We start from the raw sequence: 23,612 nt of genomic DNA, 5'->3' as shown, positions 1-23,612 counted from the left end.
ACTGCAAGGCTGCTATTAGGTTTTCCTGGAGCTTTCTCTTCTCCAGGCTGAACATCAGCCTGACTCCACAGAAGAGGTGCTCCAGCCCCCTGATCATCTTCATGACCCTCCTCTGGATCCACTCAAGCAGATGTGATGGTCCGCTCCACTCAGCAGACACATGATGGTTCATTTGCGGAGATCTCACAATCACAGAATGTTAGGGGTTGGAAGGGAGATCATTGAGTCCAACCCCCCTGCCAGAGCAGGACCATCTAGTCTAGGGCAGGTCACACAGGAACGCATCCAGACGGGTCTTAAAAGTCTCCAAGGAAGGAGACTCCACACCCTCCCTGGGGAGCCTGTTCCAGTGCTCTGTAACCCTGACAGTAAAGAAGTTCTTTCTCATGTTGAGGTGGAACTTCCTGTGCTCCAGCTTGTGACCATTGCCCTGTGTCCTATCACAGGGCATAAGTGAGAAGAGGTTGCCCCTTCCTTCCTGACACCCAGCCCTCATATATTTATACACATTAATTAGATCCCCCCTAAGTCTTCTGCGCTCCAGACTAAAACTCCCCAGGTCTCTCAGCCTCTCCTCATAGGGCAGGTGTTCCAGTCCCCCAGTCATCCTCGTAGCCCTCCACTGGACTCTCTCCAGTAGATCTCTGTCCCTCTTGAACTGGGGAGCCCAGAACTGGACACAATACTCCAGGTGATGTCTCACCAGGACAGAATAGAGGGGGAGCAGGACCTCCCTTGTTCTGCTGTGTATGCTTTTCTTAATGCAGCCCAGGATACTATTGGCCTTCCTGGCCATGAGGGCACACTGCTGTCCCATGGACAACTTGTTGTCCACCAGGACTCCAAGGTCCCTCTCCATGGGGCTGCTCTCTAGCAGATCTCCTCCTAACCTGTCCTGGTGCATTTTATTACTCCTGCCCAGGTGCAGGACTCTGCACTTACTCTTGTTGAACCTCCTTAGGTTCCTCTTGGCCCAGCTCTCCAGTCAGTCCAAATCTTGCTGAATAGCCGTGCAGCTTTCAGCTGTATTAGCCAAATCTCCTAGCTTCATATCATCTCAAAGTGCAAAAAAGCCAAAGAGGGGTTTTACTTCAATCAAACAGTGAAACTTCATTGTTTTGCCCGTAAAGCAGTTGGGTCACAACAACCCCAGGCAATGCTACAGGCCTGGGGAGGAGTGGCTGGAAAGCTGCCTGGCGGAAAAGGACCTGGGGGTGCTGGTGGACAGCTGACTGAACATGAGCCAGCAGTATGCCCAGGTGGCCAAGGTGCCCAACAGCCACTCCTCATAAGACATGTTCCCCAGACCCTTCACCAGTTTTGTTGCCTTTCTCTAGCCCCACCCAAGCCACCTCAATGTCTGTGATGCCCAAAACTGAACACAGCACTCAAGCTGTGGCCCCACCAGTGCAGAGTACAGGGGCACAATCACTTCCTTACTCCTGCTGGCCACGCTATTTTTGGTACAGGTCAGGATGCTGTTGCTAGAAGGATATATAGATTTCAGTGGAAATCATCAGATGCTTATAGTCAGGCATGTTCTTCTGGATAGTGTTAAAGCAGAAGTGTTTTCTTTCCAACATAGTATATTATTCAGAAAGTAATTTGAGGGAGGAAAAATATGTAACATATGCAAAGATTTTTTTGGGAATCTTAAAAATTGTTGCTGTTCCTTATAAATACTTTTCTTCCAAGTTTATTATAAAAATCCAAGATTTTGCTGTTGCTGCAGTCAAAGCAAAGGTGCATATAACATACTGTCTCATCAGGAGTTAAAGGCCTTCATTTCCGTGGCTTAAGATCTTGAAAAGCAAAGTATGAAACTGTCTTCTGAGTTTGGCTCATAAAGAAAGGTTGGCAATTCACTTATCAGGTGCAGCCTACTAAAACCTGCATGGAGAGTAAGCTGAGACCTATAATCCACTTAACAGTCAAAGTTATAACGGAAATTTAGTGGCTTGAACTTTGAGAACTAATTAAAAAACACTTTGGGCCAGTTGGATTTATTCATATTCTTATATTGGTTGAAGTAACATCTTTTTATTTTTTATTTTAAAACTGTCAGATTTCATAAATATTTTCCTATTTCTATGATTAGCGTTTGATGAATTATTATATATTAATTTTGTATCTATTCACTGGGACTTAGTTCCTACAAGTGATATTTTCTATTTAAGACAGACAAGGAAGGGTTCCTAAGTAAGCAACTATTAAATGCTTTATACATATTTCAGCAATAATTCTCAAACTGAACAGTAGGTAAACCTACTTTATCAAGTGATGCAGAAGTTGGCAATTAAAAACAGTTCTTTTGCTTTGTGTTTACAAAGAGGTGAAGTTGGGTATGATTTTATCTTGCTGTTAATGTCATCTCATCTTCAGATTCATCATTCTTGTAATTTTATTGGATTTTGGAAGCATGTCACATGAAGTTGGAAAGAAACTGGAACTGCTTTGGCTGTTTAGATACAAAGTTTTTGGTTGCTTCTTCATAAGGGTACGGTGCAAGCCATTAGGATCAGATCCACAAAGGGATTTGAGCTGATGCAGAGGATATGATGCTTTATACATTTCAGGGATTTTCTTCTTTCAGACTGGCTGTTGTCTGAAAGGACTCTAGTTCACTCACTTAGAAACTGCTTCATGATGTGAACCATAATTGGATGCCACTTCAGAAGCACACCTGTGATCCCAGCTGAAAAATGAATGCAAATGTACTCATAGTGAATTTGTATTTTTCTAAACATTAGATTGCTGACTGAAGAATTTCCACAATCGGGAAAAACTTAGAAGGATGCCATATTCAGTGGAATTGATGCCTTCTCAAAGTACTAAAGCAAGAGAAAAAAAAACCCAACTATTCATCTGTAGAATGGAAGAAGGAGACAAATATATTAACAGTTGTCTCTCTTCTCCCTTTGCATTAAAGGAAATTGCTTGGCAAGCATCAGGAGGGAAATCTAAATTATATTAAATAGTTACACTTTACTCCAGCAGCGAATGAGAAATGGTGGACCTTCTGAGAACAAAGTGCTGTAGTTTGAAACAGAGGCACATCTGGCTTATCAAAACAGCTTATCTTTTCCCCAGTCAAAACCAGCATTTCTGAAGTGATGATACAGAGTAATTCTGCATGCAGCTTAGGACTTACTTTCGGCAGTGTCTCAAGGCAATAATGAGATACAATATCTTTGTACAAAAACACGTCTGATTTTTCTTTCAAGTTCTGCTTTAGAAGCATTTGTAATGTTTGCTGACCTTCTGTCAGTAGTTTCATTTTGGGGTCTTAAAATTGATTTTTCTCATTTTGACTTTTGAAGAGATGAGATGGGCTTTGATCTGTTGTCCAGATTTGTGCAGGAGACCCAGAAGCAGCTTTTAAGCATTAAATGTGGCACCATTTAAGGCATATCAAGACTGGCACATGTGAAGAAAGATCTTCCTGTTTCTTTTTAGATATAAAAAGCTTTTGTCTGATATATGTTGATGGATCATGTTCTTTTGATATTGGATACTTGTGATATTGATATTAAATAAAAGGAATTAATGTGGAACTTGAGAGTACCTATTGGGACATCTTACCATTCCTCTCCTATCATTTGAAGATTCTCATTCAGTTTTCAGTATGTCTGCATATCAAAATCAAGACATGATTGTAGAATGTATTAACCACCTATGTTAGTTTAATCAAATTAGGACAAATAAATGAATAAAGAGCAGTACAGGCTTTTTTGCTTATTGCCAGTCAGAGTAGATGCTCTTGAGGATGCTCCATAAAGGTTCTAATTGTTAACACTTGCTAAGATTTGTGTTTCCAAGTCTTTACTACTGTTATCTAGGCTTACTAGAAAATTTGTGGGTATGTCACCAAATACTGTTATCATGCTATTGTTCTGTTGTGTTGGTAGGCCACTGCCAAAATTTTGATGTTTTCTTGTACATGATTGCTGAGCTTGTTTTGATTACGTGCTTGTCTGTGCTGCAAGTATAAAAACATGTAAGGTACCTTATTATACGTGCATACTAGTTCCAGAGCCACTAACTGGGAATCATGGCTTTTGCACCTAGGCATGTTCCCTGGGCAAGTTGTAAGTAGGCAGCGTTGTGCCAATGCCTGCTTGGCCAGGTTAAGAGCTGTATCATGCCATATGGATGAGGACCTTGCAGTTGATGGTTCTGGTAAAGCTTTGTATGTCCACATGGCACTGCATAGTGCTAGGTGTATTACTTGGCCTTTATTCCTGCTAGACTATTCTTCATTTCATGGTGTAAGTTATTTAATATATCTTGCATCTTAGCTGGGATTTAGATATGATTTGGCAGCATCTTCTGGCTCCAGTACACAAGGAAATGAGTGGATCAATGGTGATCTTTCATTGGGGGAAGTAAGTGGGCTGCCAGTTGAACTATGCTGCATTAGCCAAGTAGAGCGTTAGTTTAACACCAATACAAGAGGAAGGTGAGACAAAAACCCTGTCAGTGGTTACACAAACATTTCCTTCTGTCACCTCTACATTTCCCTGAGACAGCAGCCTGCATTAGTAGAGTCCATTCTGTGTATACAGTGAAGTTTTATACAAATATATTTTTCAGTTGGACTACTAAAAAAGTGGATTTATAACTTTATTTCTGAAAATTTCACTCTTCAAGATGATAGTTTGGTATTATATTTTCAAGGAAGACTGCATTATTTACATGAGACAGTTGAACAGTCATATAACTTTTGATCCCTATAGTTTCAAAAACAAATTTAATGAAATATTTTTGTGAGGAGAAAACATAAAAGAATCTGGTTCAATTCCAATTTTTCTGTAAGAAACTTGACAGACAAAAAAAGGAAGATTTTTCATTCTAAATGCATTAACCAGTGTTAATCAAAAAAAGTTATCTTTAACTATTAAATTTGATTAAAATGTTACTCGTTTGTTTTGGTGGGTTTTTTTTTGTTTTGTTTTGTTTTGTTTTGTTTTGTTTTTTTATATGTTAACATATTACAATATAGTCCCAGTCCATTCTACTTTTAGGAAGCAAAAACATTGATCTCTTAGTATCCTGAATCCCTACAACTTAATATGTGATCACATCTTTCATTTTCCACATAGCACTTGATCAATTACTGGCTTCTGATTTCAATAAAACAACTTATATCTGCCTAAGCAGATGAGAAACTGTATGTCCAATTAATTCTTGGTGTTCAGTATAATTTCAGCACAACTCCTTGAAGAATCAGTCATGTATTTATTCCTGTCCCTCTCCATTCTGCTACCTTCCTTATGGCAGCTTAACTGTTCACTCATCTTTGCCATAAAACACCTTAAGGATCTTCACAAATCAACCTAACAAAATAAAATAAAAAAAATAAATTAAAAAAAAACCAAACAAACAAACACACAATAAAACCAACCAACAACACCAAAAAAATAAAAAACAGACTAAAAACATACCTTTGTTCCTGATCTGGTCCTTGGAATACCTGCATTAAAGGTTCTGTCATTAATGGAGGGCAGTACTTTGTGCTAGCACACAGGCACATGAGCTGGGAAAGACCACTTACCTTTATGTCAGTGTCAGTTTTTCTCTGGCTTAAACTGCTCATGAAACTAGTGTTAGTTTTCCTGAAAATGACCAGCTGCCACATGCAAGTATGTGTTGAGGTCCCCAGGTATGCAAACCATCTGATGCTCAGTTGTGACATTTGAAAAATTCAATCTTCAAATAATCACTGTTTAAAACTGGCTTCAAATAATTTTTCTTAGTCATTTCCCTAATGTGCCATCACTGAAAAGTCTAAGAATGGAACTTGATACAATGGTTTTAAATGCCTATGTGTCAATGAAAGAAAAAATTTTTTTTTTTTTTTCATTTAATGGCTTGTATCTTTTATTTTGTCACATAGTTCAATGGCACAGAATTACAATAAATTAGTTTTGTAATTATCAAACTCTTTATCTTCTCTTTGGCATTTAACAAACCTCAGAAGCTGTTTATTGCTTCATATAGTTTGCTATCATGAATATTAGTCTTTAATTAACTGGAACTCTTATTCTTTCTATTTTGTGGAAGGAAGATAGTATTTGTTACCATTTTTCCAATAAATGGAATACTTTGAGTGACCTTTTTAGTCAGTAATAACAATATAAAATGTAAGAAGACAAAAATCATCACAAAGAAAAGCGTTGTGTGATTTCTTCTTTTATGTTTTACTTAGCAACATAACATCACAGAGAAGACTCAGATGAGAGGAAGTTCTGGACATCATGTGGTCCAGCCTTCTGTTGAAAACTAGATCTTAGATTTTTTTTTCTCTGCATGGTGGCTATTCCTTTTGGTGTATAGTAGCTCTTCTCCCAGTTTGGTGCGATCCACAAACTTGGTAAACAAGCATTTAGTTCTGCCATCCACATCCTTTATAAAGATGTTAAACAGCATCGGGCTTGATACCAACCTTCAGGAACTCCCGTTGTGACCAGCTGCCCATAAGCCAGTAAAAGCACGTTAGTCTTACCCTGAAAGTTCAAGTCATAGCATTTTTCTAGGATTTTGAAAAGCATAATTTATGGGAGCAGCTTGGTAAATCTGATTATTTCAACTGTCACCCAGGATCAATACGTATTAACCCTCTGATTTCTACTTTCTGAAATTATGGATCAGATGTGTCTTCAGAAACTGTGCCATTACAGCTAGGAAGATCCTAATGAGTTGTACATGGAAAAATGCTGATCTGCATGAGGGAAAGCACTACTAAGAATGATCATTCAGGTATTAGGAAAGACTTCAAGTTTTCTGTTGTGGGAAACATATCTTCTGTATGAAAAACAAAAAAAACAAGTGAAGTTGACTTTGTTTCCTGGACAACTTGACTGGCCTAAAGATTTTGAGATGACTTCTCACTGTGTATACTCTGTTCCAGATTTTAGGTTTTGTTCTTTTATTACATTTATATAACAGTGGATCTGAATCTGTGACTGACATTCTGGCATTATGATAACCTGTAAATAGAAAACAGAAAGAAGTCTGGTCTCAAGAAGCACTAATTAAAATCTAAGTATAGGAATATAAAAGTATAAACCAAAATAGATCAGGAATTATAAGAAATAAAAAGATAAGTTCTAGATATATACTTGTCCTTAGGCAGATTGCTGAAGCTACATGGCCATGATGACCCAAAGAGAGGTCTGCATTAGAGAACAGTGTTCAGAATACTGAATATTATAGTGATGGTCTCCCTTGTAATACAGATAGGAAGGAAAGGAAACTATTTGCAAAAGGTAAACAGTATTAGCTCAGTGCAGCCACTCTAGCAAATATCTCATAATCTACTTTTATCAGATGCAAACAAATGGAACAAGTGGTCTCCATGTAATAAACTTCAAGCAGAGCAACAGTAATCTTCAGTCACGTGAGTGACTTTTCTTCAGTGCAGGAAAAGTCCCACTGTGTTCCTGATCATTGATAATTCTTTGTTCTAAACAAATCTTAGGCTCATTCCTGTCTAGATTGTTTCATTGCTTTGGAGTCAGTTGTTCTTCCTGGCATTTGAAAGATCTCTATGGCTATTTCAGAGCAAACTGACAAGGAAAACATACCTAAGACAAAGGGAAAAACAACAGTCTCTGTAGATTATTTTCAGCTTCTCTAGTTATACACACTACTTTGCTAGTCATACAGTACAAGAATTATGAAATCTGTGAGATGGATAAGTTGTGATTTTGGCCCAGCCAGCAAGTAAACACCATGCAGCCCCTCACTCGCTCCCCGACCCTGTTGGGATGGCGAGGAGGAAATGTAACAAAAGGCTTGAGGCAAGGACAAGGAAGGCTCACTCACCTGTTATGGTCACAGGCAGAAAACAGACTCAACCTGGGGAAACAACATCAATTTAATTTAAACAACACGACCACCAATTTACCAACCAAATCTTAAGAAGTGGCTTCACAGCTAACCTTATTTAATTAATGATCTTGAGAAAAAAAAAAATCAGGATTTTATAATGAAATTTATAGTTGACATTTGGAGTTATTTTTACAGATGAAGATCACAGTGTCACAGACATGGAAGTGGAAGCTCATGAGAACAGGTGTAACGGAAATGGAATTAAATATGATAGTACAACATACAGATAATGCACTTTAATGAAAAGAAATTCTGATATTAACGTTTTTCCAGCCCATCAGCTGGAAAAGATAGTTGCTGTGGCAGTTAATCAAAGGATTGCTGAGATGTTAGTGTGATGTGGCCTTGAGAGACTAAATGTAATGCTAGAAGATGTACCAGCCAGACTGTATCATATGAAAAGATAATACTCATTTTATTTCTGATCACTGATAATGTGGATTTAGTAAATATGAATTAATTTCTCTTTCATTAACTTTTCCAGTCACAGCTTGAATGTACAGAAACTTTCAGTGTTCTCAACACTGACTTTGGCAAGGAGTTCTGTAAATCCACTATGCATGAATATATAACTAGTTCTGTTTGTTCCAAACTTGTCACTTTCCTGATTTTTTGATGTCCTGTACTTTTACTGAAGGAGACAGTGGAAAATCTATCCTTATTCATCTTCTCCATGAAGTCATGATTTCAAAGATCTTTATTTTATTCCTCCTCAATCATCATTTTCCTAGTTTATCCTTTTCTTGTGAAAGCCATTCCATATCCTCAGTCATTATCCTCCCCGAAACCTTTTCTCATTCTACCATATCTTTTTTTGAGGTGGCAGATCAAAGTAGGCATATATAAGAGTTAAGATTTTTAATAACCACGTATTTAAGATGTGGTTTCTGAACACTGAAGTAAGAATAATGCACAACAGAATGGATTTTATAACCAAGATCTTTTAGTCCTTCTAGTGTCTTTGTTCCTGATTAAAGAGCAGGAAAAAGTTGAAGTGACACAAACATATTTTCTAGAAAATTTGCAAAGGTGCAGTAGAAAAAAAGTCCACACTAAATTTACTAATGTGAGTTGGGAAGAAGAAAAGCTTGGTTTCAAATAAGATGTGATTTGGGATTCCATTAGTTACCTCTAATGATGATATAAATAATTAAGAAATAATTAGGATTGTATCTCATCTGATCAAGACAACATATTCTTTATCAATAATTTAAGTTAAAATTTAGTAGAACAGTGACTTCTAATATTGTACAGAAAATAATGTTTTAAAGGACATGTGTAGGTCCTGTGTGTGAAAAATACAAAACGAGCATAGATGCTTTTCTAGTGGCTTGCCTGAAATAAAAAAAAAAATGTTCCTCTGCAGAACAGTAAGTGTAGATTTATTTACACTGGGTAGAAATGCTTTTCTTGGAGTATTACGCTCAACTGCTGCAGATGTGTTTACTAAGCAAAGTTACAGCTATGGATATCAAATCTGCTCTCACTGGATGTGGTCTATCAGTGACAGCAACAGGCGACAATAAGTCACCGTTTAGTAGCCCTAGTTTCAAAAAATTATTGTACAGCATTACAGTGTTGGCATATCACTGGTGGACCCCTCTACCTCAGCCAGTGGAACACGATGTCAGAAAAACATGCGGAGTCAGATCTAGATCTGTAGTTAGCACAGTTACATGACAGAACAGCACAACTGAAGCAAAGGGTGTTACACGTTTGCATTCCGTTCACTGGAAAACTGGATGTCTGTACTTCTAGAAACTAACGTAAGGGTCACTGAAGACAGAGAGACAAACAGATCAAAACAAAACACTGGCTATGATTTACGACCCTTGAAACTCTCACCTTTTTTTGAAAATGACACTTTCTATGTTATAAATGGCAGCAAGTCATAAAGGCATTTTTGACAAAAGAAATACAGAGTTATAGGAAGTTTTTTTCCAGATGTATGGCTATTTAAAAAAAAAAAAAAAGAGCTTCTCAGGGAAGAATTAGTTGTCAAGGACACTTGAGATTAGTTTAGCTCTCTTAGTCTCTTTTAACATTTGAGATTAGCTTTGTTAATTAGCTCAAACAATTGATTTCTTGTAAGTCCTTGAAATGCTATTATTTTAGTGCCAATTGTTAGTTGCTGTTACTGCTATGTTTGGCTGAGAAAAAAGTACCAGCATGAGCATTTTGCAACTGGACTATCATTCAGGCACTTAGGCTGTACAATATACTAACCACCAGTAACTCAGATGAGGAACTAAGTGGAGCTAAATAAAATTTCTTCATGGGCAGAGAGGGAAGATCTGACTCCCTTTGTTTCCTTTGGCTTTCCTTTGTTTCTTCTAGTGCTTCAGCCATCAGTACTGAAGTGCTGGAAGTCATATTAAAGCCAGATCTACAGTGTTTGAGGAAGGGGGGTGGTGAAGGAGAAAAGGTAATGGCCAGGGAAAGATGATGGAGGGTAAGGACAGTTATATTAGGTGGAAATCAAGTTAAATGTCTTCTAGAAAGAAACTAACAAAAAAAGGAGAAATGCTTAATTTTCCAATATCGTCTACTACACAATGTCGGTATGCTCTTGGTGGTTTATTCTTGCTTTAAAATGCTATGGCAATGGAGATAGCTACTTTGAAATATGAACAGGTTTTATGGGGCAATATGAAAGTAGTAACAGGGAAAAAAAGCAATTAACAAAACTTGTAGATTGTTGCCAAATTTTACCTTCAAAGTAGTGAGGTATAACATGTAAAGAGGAAAGCAAACTATAATCTGGGAGATCAATATTCTTCTTCTTTTGTATCTATTTTGAGCCACATAAATTAGGCTTTTTCTAAAAATATATTACCACTGAACTATGTTGGTTTTTGTTTTATTTACTTTTCATTTTTAAAGGTAAGAGGGCCCCCTCTTGCAGGAGCATTTAAAGAACGACCAACGAAGCCCACAGCTTTCCGCAAGTTTTATGAGCGGGGAGACTTCCCGATTGCCCTTGAGCATGATACTAAGGGAAACAAAATCGCCTGGAAGGTAAGTCAGGGATGGCATGGCCGTGAGAGCCAGCTGAGCTTTTTGAAGTGACATCTCTCATTGTCAAACAAAGTTAACTCCTAAGTAAATAAACTGAAGTAATTTCTTCACAAATGGAAGATGGTAGGCAAGCCATTAGAGAAAGGCCCCTGAGTCAGCTGTCTACCTTGGCTAACAATTAAATTATATGCTGCAAAAAGGAAGATGACAGAGTTGCTTTGCCTTAGAGAGTTGTCTCCTGCCCAATCCGTCTCTATTTTTATGAGGACCTGGCAATGCAGCCTGTTTCAGGCAGTCCATCAAATGATGGAAGTGACTGGATACAGCGAGCAGCAGCCATTTATCTCCCCCAGATTTCACCTTCCTGCAGGACACTTCCAAATAGAAGCTTTAATTACCTAAATGGATAGGTCAAGATTGTCTGCTCCCTGAAAATGCAGAGCAGAATACAAACGAAGGCAGATTCTCATTCTGCAGCTGCACTCTCAGGCTACGACATATGTCAGACAGCGTAATCACTGTCATACGTGCCTCTGTTACAGGCTGACCTCCACTGCTGAAACCATTACAGCTCCGACATTTCTCTGACAAAAGGTTAATTGGCTTCAAAATAAATGTATTGCCTAATGACTCCATTCTAATGTGGCTGTGTTTCTCTCTAAAAGGCTTGGTGATGTTATTTGTAAAACTTGCCAATCTTCCAAGTAACTACTGCAGACTTTTAGATTTAATTTGAAAAATGAATGCTGATCTTTAACCTGCTCCTACTATTTAATTATTTTGGTTACCATGAATTGCCTTTTTTTTTTTTTTTTAATGTTATTTATTGGACTGGAATAAGATTTTGCTGGAAGCAGGGATAGTTACAGGAAATGAACATGATGCATGAAAAAACTATGTCATATTTATAGAATGTTTTAAATTGTTCATGTCAAGAACATGATACCGATATTAAATGTATAGCTATTATAACTGAACACAAAAAGGAGGGATTTTGAAGTCTTACAGCTGATCCTACTCCTGATGAAGCCAACAGGATTAGACCTGTAGTGTGGCAAGGGGTACTATATAATGTGTTAGTAACTAGATTTTAAGGGAGCTTTTTTGCTTATTGAAGTATAGAAGAGAGAATTATGCTGCTATTTTCTTGCCTAGAGTGGTGTTAAATCAGCACAAGAAACAATTAGTAGTTCTTGTAGCAAAAGGAATCTCTATTCAATAAGACTTTACCCATGATCGGAATGAGATTCCAGAAAACTGGTCTTGAAGTGAGCCTAGAAATGCCCTTTCTGGACTAAAAATCACAGGCCTACAACATAAGTCTGCGTTCTAATCTTTCATCACCAGGTAAGCTGATCTGCAAGCAACTGCAAAAAATCTGCAGAATTTAGTTTTTATTTTGAGGTATTGTAACTTCTAATTTCTCAAGATCAGACTGAGAGGTACAGACAATTTACCTTATTTTGATTGCTATTTGATGCATATTCTTCCATCATAAGGACTGCATTCCACCAAATGGTGCTAGTGACTGCTTAGTTGACTTAGAACATGAGGAAATATAATGAAGATACATCAGGGGAAGTTCAGATGGGGCATTAGGAACAAGTTCTTCACTGAGATGGTAGTTGGTCACCGGGGAACAGATTCCTCAGGGAGGTAGTCACAGCACCAAGCCTGTCAGAATTCAAGGAGCATCTCGACAACACCCTTAGTCGTATGATTTAGTTTTAAGTAGTCCTGCAAGGAAAAGGGAGTTGGAGTCAACAATCCTTATGGGTCCTTTCCAACTAGAGACATTCTATGATTCTATGACATCTTGCTAATTTGCTGTCTACACACCTTCTGACCACAGCTGAATGTCTAGAGTACACATTTGCTCCCTGTACCAGACAGTTTGAATTGTTTGAAAACATAATACCTTAAGACAGTCACAGTAGAAGATTCTCTAGTCAAAAATCCAGCATGTATTTTTTGTTAACACAATTTGCAACCTTTTAGACCTAATGTCTCCCTAGCTACCACCTACCACAGTAAAACATTGGCATGTAGCTGGGTGCAGTGCAGGACTGAGATGTCCTGGGTTGGGTTTGCTATTGCTGTTAATCCTTTCTCTCAAAACAAATTGTCAGTACTTCAGCTTCCAGAAGGCAACATAGTAGCAGACTGTTCAACTTTTCATTAACACATGGTGGGGTCCAACCTTATTTCCCTTATTCCATGCCACTTGATTTAGTCACAAATCAATCCAGACTAAGTTCTGTGGCAGGCACTCAAGAAAACAATACTGAAGTAGTAGAATTACTTGAGGCTGTTGTTTAATTTGGCATGCAACCATCATTGATTATTGTGCAGTTTAAGTAGAGGAAGCGGGCGAGTAGTTTTCTAGTTCAAGCTATCATTAGCTTCTGAAGTCTTAGAGGCTGCCCACCACTGCAAAAGGGTGAGAATGTTGTTCATCATTAGCTAATATTTAAAGGTGCAGCTAAAGTAAGGTCTGTATTTTCCACTTGTTTTAAGGCTGTGCGAATAGTCAAAATACCCAGCATAGATCTAAAGGTTAATTTTTATCAGTTTGTCATATTTATTTGTAAATCTGATTAAATAGGTAATTTTTTTTGAAACATATTTTACACAATACTGCTTAAATTAATGAACATGAAAAAATATTTTGGTTATTAAATGTGTCTTGGCAAAAATGTTCTGTAAAATCTTTACTGAATGATATTTATTTGCCTGAAGGATAAAAAGAAAAAATAAATGTTAACACTGATATGTCAAATCCTGCTAAACTGCATAATATCAATGTTTTATTGTGAAAGGGTTTTTTTTTCTCTGTTTAGTTGTAACGTATATCATGGTTCATTTCACTTTTGTTAGTTTGCCTACCAAGTGGTGCATAAGAGAAAATGGGAGAGGGTCTCTGAAACATGATTTGCTCAGACAAGGGAAAATACTGCAGGATTTTTCCTGCAAAATACAGTTGTTTTTTGTTTGTTTCTTTGTTTTCTATAATTGCTGAAACAAAACAAAATAATCTAATTGTCAGACATAACTTTTTTTTTTTTTTAAATACTTTGAACTCTTGCTCACTATCTTGTAATTCTGTGGACAAAACAGCCATTTACAGCTAAAACAGAAGAATCTGAAATGTTTTAATATCCATGAATCATGTTAAAATGTACCAAAAACATAAATATGCACAAATGACTCGATTAATTGCAGTTCTGCATATTCCTAATTTTAAGCCCATGATTAATGTCCTGTAAAGGCTGGCTACATATAACAATGGTTGTAGACCTAGATAAGATATAAAAATATAAGATCTAAACTATTCAGAACTATTTCTAAATAACTGCATGTGTGGAATCTTTAATTCTGAAATAGTAGTACCTTGTTTTTGTTTAGCTTAATTATTTCCAAAATGCATTAAATTTAACAAGAGGTATTCTTACTTCAAATTAATCTTAAGCATAGACAAGATTAAACTGTGAAGATAAATCATGGTGTTTACCATGATGTCTTTTCTTAAAAAACAGACCAAAGCAAATTAAATCTCACTACGAGATAATTAAGGCACAATGTGTCTTCTGTGTGAATTCTCAGACTAAGTCTTAAGTTTAGAAAGGCATCTCATTAACTACTCCTAAAACACTGGCATTCTGGTTGCTAAGTTTTACTATTATTGCAAGTTGAAATAAATCTGTTTCGACCTAATGGAAGAAAATATATGAACAGATAAATTACAATTACAAAATATATATCATTATATACAAAAGCAGGAAATTGAACTTGGTTTTAAAGAATAACATCCAGACTAAAAGAAAGAATTTTAAAAGCTAGGATAATACCAAATTAAACTTATCTGCTGTTAGAGGCTATCATCACATTTATTTCTGCAAGAAGACAGTGTGACTGTCTTGCTGTTCCTAAGCTTTGTTTTCAAAACTGGAAAAAAGTTGTCCTTTTGTCATTTTAAAAAGTTGACTATAAAGAATGACACATTAATTATGTCTGTGAAAAGAAACCCACCAACTTTGTAACTCACTACACAAATTTCTGGTTTTGTCTACAGTTAAAGAATTCATACAAAATTAATTCAAGACTTTTCATCCCCATTTAGGGGATCTAGTACCAGTCAGTGAATTCTTTGCTAAATTCTATACACTCATTGCAATATGTTAATACCTAATTTAAATCCTTTGTTTTGATGATCCCTCCATGGTCATTAAATAGAACTGTATAGTTACTGGTGCCTTAAAATTGCTGCAAATATAGAATATTCATATTTTTTGATAAAGCAATAGCATTTGAGATCTAGAAATAAGCAACTTCTGTGGTTGAATTATTCAATAAATGTTCAAGGGTCTTTCCAAATTTGAAGCATTTGTTTTTGTCTGCTAACAGAGAATAATGGTGTGGTTTGAAAATGCGTTTCTGATGTGTATGAAAAGTTTGGAACATAAATTGTTCTTAATTTAGACTTATGCAATAGTAAAAAGTGAACTTTTTAGAAAAAGAATGTGTTAAAGTATTAATAAGCCCTTTGCTACTTATATGGGACCCTGCGGTTCTCTTTTAGCCCATGTATATCTCAATATTATTTCAAAAAGTAGTAATATATTCTTTTGCACAATCTCATATGAAGCTGCTAATAGTAAAAGCTAACAGTTCAGGTCTGAAAAGTACTTCCAATTTTAAATATATGTTACTGAATTAAAAAAGGTCAGAATGCAATTAAACCTTTGACTAATAAAGTTGATAAAGCTGAGAAAGTATTTCTGAATTATTAAGAATGTGTTTGAAATGCAGTGTCTCATAAAATAAGTAATTGGAATGTTTGAAAAATTATGGTTTTAGGGAATAGGGTTAATTATGAAAGTTGCTATGTGAGGGAGAAAAAAAGCTATTCAAAAGAATTTTAGAAATTTCAGAGAAATGGAAATTGAATTCAAACCCACAAACTTCTCAAGCAAAATGTCAAAATGAACATGAATTACATCATTTGGGGTTTATGTTTTTTTCCCAGAATAGCTGTGTTCACTGAGGATGCGACATTTGCCATTTTCATTTTTCTTCATCCTTTTTCCTATGGAGCTTGTTTTTTTTCAAGGCCAAGTATAAGTTATGGTAGAAAAATTACTTCTTGCTGATAGAAACTAGATGCAGTGGTAAAAGTCTTCTGATCTTACCATCATGCATTTGGATTGTAAATACACTTTTTCCTTCTGCAGACTATTGAAAAGGACTACAAATAATTTAAACATGCCACAGAGCTATAATTTTTATGATCATATATCATTCTTCTTTTGGTTTTATCATTAATTCTGAGCTGCTGTGATTAAGATGGTACTTATATACAGCACCAGGAAAAATCTGTTTTTTTGTTGTTTGGTTTGGGGTTGTTTTTTTGGTTGTTTTTTTGGTTGTTTTGTGTTGTGCTTTCTTTTGGGGTTTTCTCCATAAAACAGCTGGGGTTTAAATTTTGTTTTCTTTTCCTGGAAGTGCAACCTTTTCTGCATGTTTGAGGGATAAGTTTTAATTGAGAGAAAATAAATTTTTTATATATTAAATTATATAATTGGAAGGGAGACAAATTTTCAGTTGCAGAGCTCTCAAGTAATGTCTCAATATTTTTATCTTTTTTTGGCATTATCTTGACGTTAAAGCACATGAACAAACTCTGTATGTTGTTTCCTACCTAAGTAAGCTTAGGTAACACTTCCCAGAGTTCAAATCCCAAAACAAAAATAGCTGGAGAGAGCTCCTTTGCCCTACAGAATGACCCCATTATTATACTAATGTCTTGCAATTTACAGAGGTGAGATGTAACTCTAGAAATTGAGGGGTTTTAATGGCTTATTGCCATCAGAAGGTGAAGGTGCAATTTTCCTTCGTCTCGTCTGCTCTCTATTTCTAAGGCATACTTGGCACTGGCACTGATGCTTATCAGAACCCTCTGTGAGTAAATTTACCTCACTAATTAAGGGAAAAAAGAGTGGATGTGTTTTTTCTTGATTAGCAATACGTTTGCAGTCACGGGAACTTTGATTACAAAAGGCTCCAGGAGTGCTAAAGCTTTGTTCTGGTGAAGGAGAGAGAAACAGTAGCAAAGTACAGTGAAGAATGGGAAGGAGTTGAAGGATGGCAAAACTTTTTCTTTCAACGGTAATGGTCTGCTAGATTAGTTTAGCTGCTCGTGGAATTGCAGATATCTGAATACCAGATAACTCAGATATCTGAAAACAAAGAGAACAAACTGCTTATGAAAAAGAATACTCTTTTGGCTTCATTTTCAAATATAGAGATTTTGTTTTCTGCTTATATTCTTTGTTAAACTATGTGTGATGTCGTCTTAATAAGAGATGTTGAGAGGACACTGTCACCTTAAAGAAAACTTGTAAATCCTCGACAAGTGGTGTCATGCAGAATGAAAGTTTTTTGCAAGATTATGTACAAAGAGAAGCAGCCATGTGTCGTGTTTAGGCACAGAAGGTACAGCACAGAGCTGTGTTAGTTTCTATTTTATTTAATGTCTTCATTAGTATTAAGAGTTTTCTTCTGCAATAGACTTCTCTTTAGCTTCTCCAGAGAGCTCCATTTTCTAAGCCAACCAGATCCTGGGCTGCATCAAGAGAAGTGTGGCCAGCAGGTCGAGGGAGGTGATTCTCCCCCTCTACTCTGCTCTGGTGAGACCCCACCTGGAGTACTGCACCCAGTTCTGGAGCCCCCATTACAAGAGGGACGTGGACCTGCTGGAGCGTGTCCAGAGAAGGGCCACGAGAATGATCCGAGGGCTGGAGCAGCTCTCCTATGAGGACAGACTGAGAGAGTTGGGGCTGTTCAGTCTGGAGAAGAGAAGGCTCCGAGGTGACCTTATTGTGGCCTTCCAGTATCTTAGGGGGGCCTACAAGAAAGCTGGGGAGGGCCTTTTTAGGATCTCAAGTAACAACAGAACTAGAGGGAATGGGGCAAAGCTGGAAGTGGGCAGATTCAGGCTGGACATGAGGAAGAAGATCTTCCCCATGAGAGTGCTGAGGCCCTGGAATGGGTTGCCCAGGGGGGGGGTTGAGGCCCCATCCCTGGGGGGCTTTAAGGCCAGGCTGGATGAGGCTCTGGGCAGCCTGATCTAGTGGGAGGTGTCCCTGCTCATGGCAGAGGGGTTGGAACTGGGGGATCCTTGTGATCCCTTCCAACCCTGACAGATTCTGATCTGATTTGGTAGAGGACTTTGGGGCCCTGGTGGCTCGGTGGTTGGACTTGATGATCTTGGAGGTCTCTTCCAACCTAAATGATTCTATGATTCTATGATTCTAATCATTTCAGTGATCCTTTTTAAGACTTCCTGCAATACAATTGTGTTGATATAACGCAAAAATGCAGTGTGGGTTCAAGAGAAAGTAAATGAAAGCAAGAATTTCTTAAGCCCAAAATAATACACAGTAATTTAAGGAGACTAGAAATATAAATTGAGGTAAAGAAAATCTTGGAGTAACAAATTTTAAATGTTGTTTCTGGGGAAAAAAAAAACAAAACAAAACCACACCAAACCCTGCCACATATAAGAACAGATTTAGTTTGAAGGGATAGTTTGGAAAATAATAGTTTTATTTTTTAAAGCACAGTAAATCCCTCAGTTTTCTGTGGATAATCATACAGCAAACTTGAGATGTGGCATGGTGGCAAGAAAGAATTCTTCGGTTTTAAAGTAAAACTGTAGAAATAGCTCTACTGGATCATCTTAAATCAGAAGTTATTAGTAATCCTTATCTTATGGCTTACTGAAGCAAACACAAGCATAAAAAGGTGTATATAGACAAATGCCATTCATAATTCTTTGTGACTGTGATACTAGTGCTCAACTAATGACTGTCAAAAGTGCTGTCTTTGCTGATGTGCATGTGACTTTTTCTTAGAGATTGTTAAAATTTGCAGTCCAAAGTCTGTTCTAGTTTCCTTTTTTAAATGCATGGTACTAAAAAATAGCCACATTTTCCTGTCTGTGACCTGATTTTCATTTAAATGAAAACTCCCTTAAATCTCTTAAGCAATACTGTGTATGTACAACACTTATACACACTCTGTGGCCTGAAATCATTCAGAAGAGGTACAGAGTAAACGTGGTATCTTTTCTAGCAAATAAAGCAATCAAATTCCTATTGACTTTATTTGAATGCGATCCTTACTGCCATAAAGAAATATTATCTGCAAGATGTTTCTTTTTCTCACTATGGTAATATAAATTTTCCTACTGATCTATTAGGTTTTTAGTCCTTGATAATGCTCCTAGAAGTCTGTTTCTGATCAACCATAAATTACAATGTCCTGAGTTATCAAAATTATAGAAATTATTATTATCCTTTTGATAAGAGTGAAATCTCTTACATCTAAGAGGGCTTAATTTATATCTGATTACAGTTACATTTAGTAATCTCTTAATTTTGTATTTATATTCAATAGATAAAGTGGGGGAGGGGAGTTGTTTATTATTCAAGTGTCACTATTTGTATTTGTTCTAGCATTTTGTGCTAAGATTAACAATCTTAATTTTGTTTAGAGACTAAGGTAGGGTACCAGGCTGATGTTCTTCAAAGTAGTTGAGTAACTTTGTGTTGTGGTTTGAGGCTTGGAATGGGGGCGTGACCTTCCAGCAACTGGGAGGACCCCGGGTGGGGGTGAAACCATTGTATTCCCTCCCCTTCCCACACACTTTGATAAGAGGCAGGGAGTGGTTTTTTGTTTCACTCCTGCCTTGGAGCTCAGAGAGGAAAGTTCTCCTTTCACTCCGTGGGACCCTGGAACCATTTCTGAGGGTTTTGTATATTTTATCTTTTGTATTATTCCCCTGATCTTTATATATATTATTTTCCTTACCCCCCTTTTTCGTTTTCTGTTCCTTGTTGAACAATATACTTCATCTTTTTAAAAAGTGTCTCTCTCTCTCTCTCAAGGGGGTGGGGGAGAGGCGAGTACATAGTTCTGTTCCGTGTGGGTCCTGCCCTGAACCCCTTTTTACACGGAACCAGGACACTTTGAGTGCTTCCAGTTCCCATTCCATGATATATACAGTCACAGAAAATGTTGGAATGATATGTTTCTCAAGTTGGAAATCCCTACATTGATTTGATCCCACCCATAAAATTCAATGTAACAGTTTCAATACTTATCAACATTCTGATCATTTGTTTTTAGTTTGTACATTTAAACTTACGTTTATGCTGAAACACTGAATTATGTCATTTTATGTATTAGAGTTTACTCAATGCAGTCTCCTCTTTTACCACTTGGCTCACAAAAATGTAATTCTTTTTAGGTTTTTAACAATCTTGTGGTCTTTTCTATTTCTTTCATATTTATGACATAAGACTCTAATGAAATGTCACTTTTCTACATGCTCGGATAAAGTACCATGTTTATTAAAAATGTGACATGTTAGCAAAATGTTAACATTTGCTTAACAGCTGAACGTTTCCCTTAAAAAGATTGTTTTCCTGGAAATTACTGAGATCTCCTTTCTTTTAATAACATCAGTGCTGAATCTGGGCACTAGTGTTCAGCTGGAGTCTAAAAAAGGCCTTGCAAAGAGCAGTGACAGTTTACCTGATTCCTGTAGTACAGAGCTGCCATATTTCAACTATTAATTCCTCTGTGGCTAATTAATAGTTGCAACTTACCCCAGGATTCTAGAAAATAGTAATATTGTGGCAGTTAATTTACTGTTCCTTTTTCCCTGCATACACAATTAAAGCCATTCCTTTATTTGATGTAAATTGCCATCTCTTGAAAGCGTATGGAATGAAAACCCAGCCATGTATCAGAAATAACTTTAATTTAAATTTGCTAAATGACCTCTGAAAGCTAGATGAAAGATTTTTTTGCTGAATGGGCTGGTGCTCCCTGCCTGTATAATTTATGTGAGAAATTAGTGCGAATGGTTCACTTTTATGGAGCAGTGCTGCTTGTAGCAAGCCTGCAGAAACAATTTTCCCCCAAGCCTCCATCTGTTCTTCAAACCAGGGCATATGCCATCTCATCAAGCTTGAAAGTCAACTGATTTATAACTCCTGAAAAGTGCATAGATTGAAAAGAAAGGTCGACTACTGCTATGTGACAATGATTTGCTAGGCATTTGGATTAAGACAATTCACGTTACTATGGACTCTAGAGGACACAAGTGATGTTGTAAGCTTCAGCAATTGGTAGATTGAAATATAGGAAAATAACAAATTGCTCTTCCTCCTTCAGTTAAACAGCTACCTTCCCTCTTAAAAACAGAAACTTTTTAGAAGGTAAGTCAGGAACGTAGCCAAGACATCTTGGTATGTTGTGTTTCAGGCAGAATAATCTTTCCCTAGCTACAAAGGGTGCCAAACAGAAGGGCCAGGACTTGTTCCAGTTTTATCTGTAAGCTGCAAGCAGAAATATCTGTCTTTTAAAGTGCTTTTTATTGTTTGTCAGAAAGTTGTGTTCACTGCCACAGACACAGGGTTGATGAATTTTCTGTATCTACTCTCAAGGTGTTTTCTGAGCCCTTTCCCAATTAATGGATGGCTTGTTCTCTGTCCATTAGTTGTTAGCCTTCCTCCTTTTACCCAAATATTTCAGAGTTCTCTGGCAAGTGACAAAACAAATGGAATTGACAACATAAAAATCAATGTGTGTTTGATGTTTTCATTGTGACCATTCTACTTTGAAGGCTCAGAGACTGAATAATTTCCTCAACTACTTTGTCTTATCAAGTCTGATTTTTTTTTTTTTTTTAATCATTTCAGGTAAAAAGTGGCATGCAATTAAGTGCATTTTTAATTTAAGAAAATTAAGTGCCAGGGTCTAAACTCCCAGTGCTGAATCAAGGTTGACGTGTGGATGATGTCCACAACTGGGCAGAAAGTGTCTTCCTGACTGTTTTTTTCAACCAGGGCCTGGCCAGCCTTGGGTAAAAAAGCCCAGTGAAGACATCCCCACCAGGTGCATTGCCTTTAGTGTTAACATCAGGTGTCCTGCCTCCAAGCTAACAGTATAAAGGCTGGCTCTGGCACTTCTGTAGTATGTAGGGTTTTCAGTTACTGGAAGGGCTTCCTGTGATTGTACGCCACCACTGCAAGTGGGAGCTAAGGGAGGATTATTTGTATAATAATGGTGCTATTTTTTTTTAAACAATTGCTATGTGATTAAAATTGGACTGGTCATCTGGCTTCTGAGTTAGTTTGTTTCTGTCTTTACTTCATCCTACACTGTGAGTAAATGTATCAATATTTTTATTCCTCTGGTTGTTAGCCATGTCATGTCCTGCTTCTATACTTTAGAATTGGAGGGGATGATCTGGCCTGAGTGCTGCTTACTGATGATAGTGTCTTTCTTATTGGGGCATGCTGTCAGCAAGAGAAAGGTAGATGCAAACAGTTGTCTAATGTGAAAATTTGAAGGCAAATTTTGCCTTGAAAAACACAGAGATGTAGTATAAAAAAGTACATGTGAATAGCAGGAAGAATTATCCTCTATAAGTATGGACTTCTTGGTGGTTGAGGTATCTGTAGCACTAATAGGAAAAAAAATGGCTTGTAGCTTTCTAAAATTTAAATTAATTAATCATCATTTCGCTTTTATTTTCTGATCACTAACCTCTGTGAACCATTAACATCAAATTCATGTTCACATCTGCTTTACTGCAGCATTCTGATCTGGGCTCAGCACTGCTCTCATTCCTCACATTGTTGTTCTGCTAATTGATAGTATCTGTTAGCCTAATAACTAGTTTTATTGTCCTTTCACTTTCTAACCTGTTGATTTTTTCATCTGTATCTCCTCTTGCTTACCTGTGAAGAGTTTGTCCTCATATGAAATTGTTAATGAGGACAGCTCAGTGGGAACTGGATTAAGGAATGAGCAAGACCTAAATTTTAACCTTCCCCCCCCGCCTCCCCCCACCAAATTACCTCTTCCTTTGAAACTTGTTGACACTTCAGTTACATAAAATAGCTGTCCATGTGACATGAAAGAGCTCTGTTCCTACAGAGATTTAAGCATGTACTTAATGCCTTGTGATCAAACCCACTGAAGCAATTCCTTTGCTTATACTATGTAGCGATGGTGTTATTGAGATATACCTACCTCTAAAATGAGAAAAAAGATATTTACTTCTGTTTTCAATCAATTTCATAATGATGTTACTTTCTTAATAAGTGCTAGTTTCAAGTTATTTACCTTTAAGACATTTATGGCAAAGACCTCTAAAAATTCAACACATTTAAATGTATCTGATAAAAACTCTATCAAGGTGGTTGAATTGTCTATTTTCATCAAAAATTTGTATACTGAGTCTATATTTACAGTTCAAATGGCAGTGTGGATATTTGACATTAGTAGTAGCGTGTGGTAGGTTATCAGGGCTGAAGTAAATTATCTTAAATATTTAAATAAGATAGTTCCCCTTGTCTTTCAGCTTTTGCACACTAATGCTCAAGAAACAGCAATTGTAGGGAACTATAAATAACTGCAGGTTTTGTACTAAGTGGCAGAATCTGTGGGTTGGGAGTCTTCTTCATGTGACTTCTTTCAATATTACACCAAAAAAATGGCTTCCTTTGGTTTTAAAGTAATACCAGCAAAATAGCCTCTGAATAATGAAACAATTTAAGTGCTCTAAGTCAAAGGCTATGTTTATAATATTAGAGTTAAAATCTAAAAGAACATAACTCGACACA

The 23,612-nt window shown here is 36.9% G+C and overlaps 1 protein-coding gene across 1 annotated transcript in view; it reads left to right on the top strand.

The window, feature by feature from the left end:
• Positions 1–10,448: 10,448 nt before the first annotated feature.
• The window catches only part of PACRG (PARK2 co-regulated), a gene marked incomplete at its 3' end in the record, with an annotated part of 81,022 nt that continues 67,858 nt past the window's right edge, over positions 10,449–23,612 (top strand). The window contains exons 1-2 of the mRNA XM_008941395.1: positions 10,449–10,454; positions 10,777–10,911. Coding sequence (XP_008939643.1) covers positions 10,449–10,454; positions 10,777–10,911 — 141 coding nt within the window. The remainder of the gene's footprint in view (positions 10,455–10,776; positions 10,912–23,612) is intronic.

This window comes from Merops nubicus, unplaced genomic scaffold, assembly GCF_000691845.1.
Source record: "Merops nubicus isolate BGI_N331 unplaced genomic scaffold, ASM69184v1 scaffold6970, whole genome shotgun sequence".
Taxonomy (NCBI): domain Eukaryota; kingdom Metazoa; phylum Chordata; class Aves; order Coraciiformes; family Meropidae; genus Merops; species Merops nubicus.
This window is presented reverse-complemented; position numbering and strand designations above follow the sequence as displayed.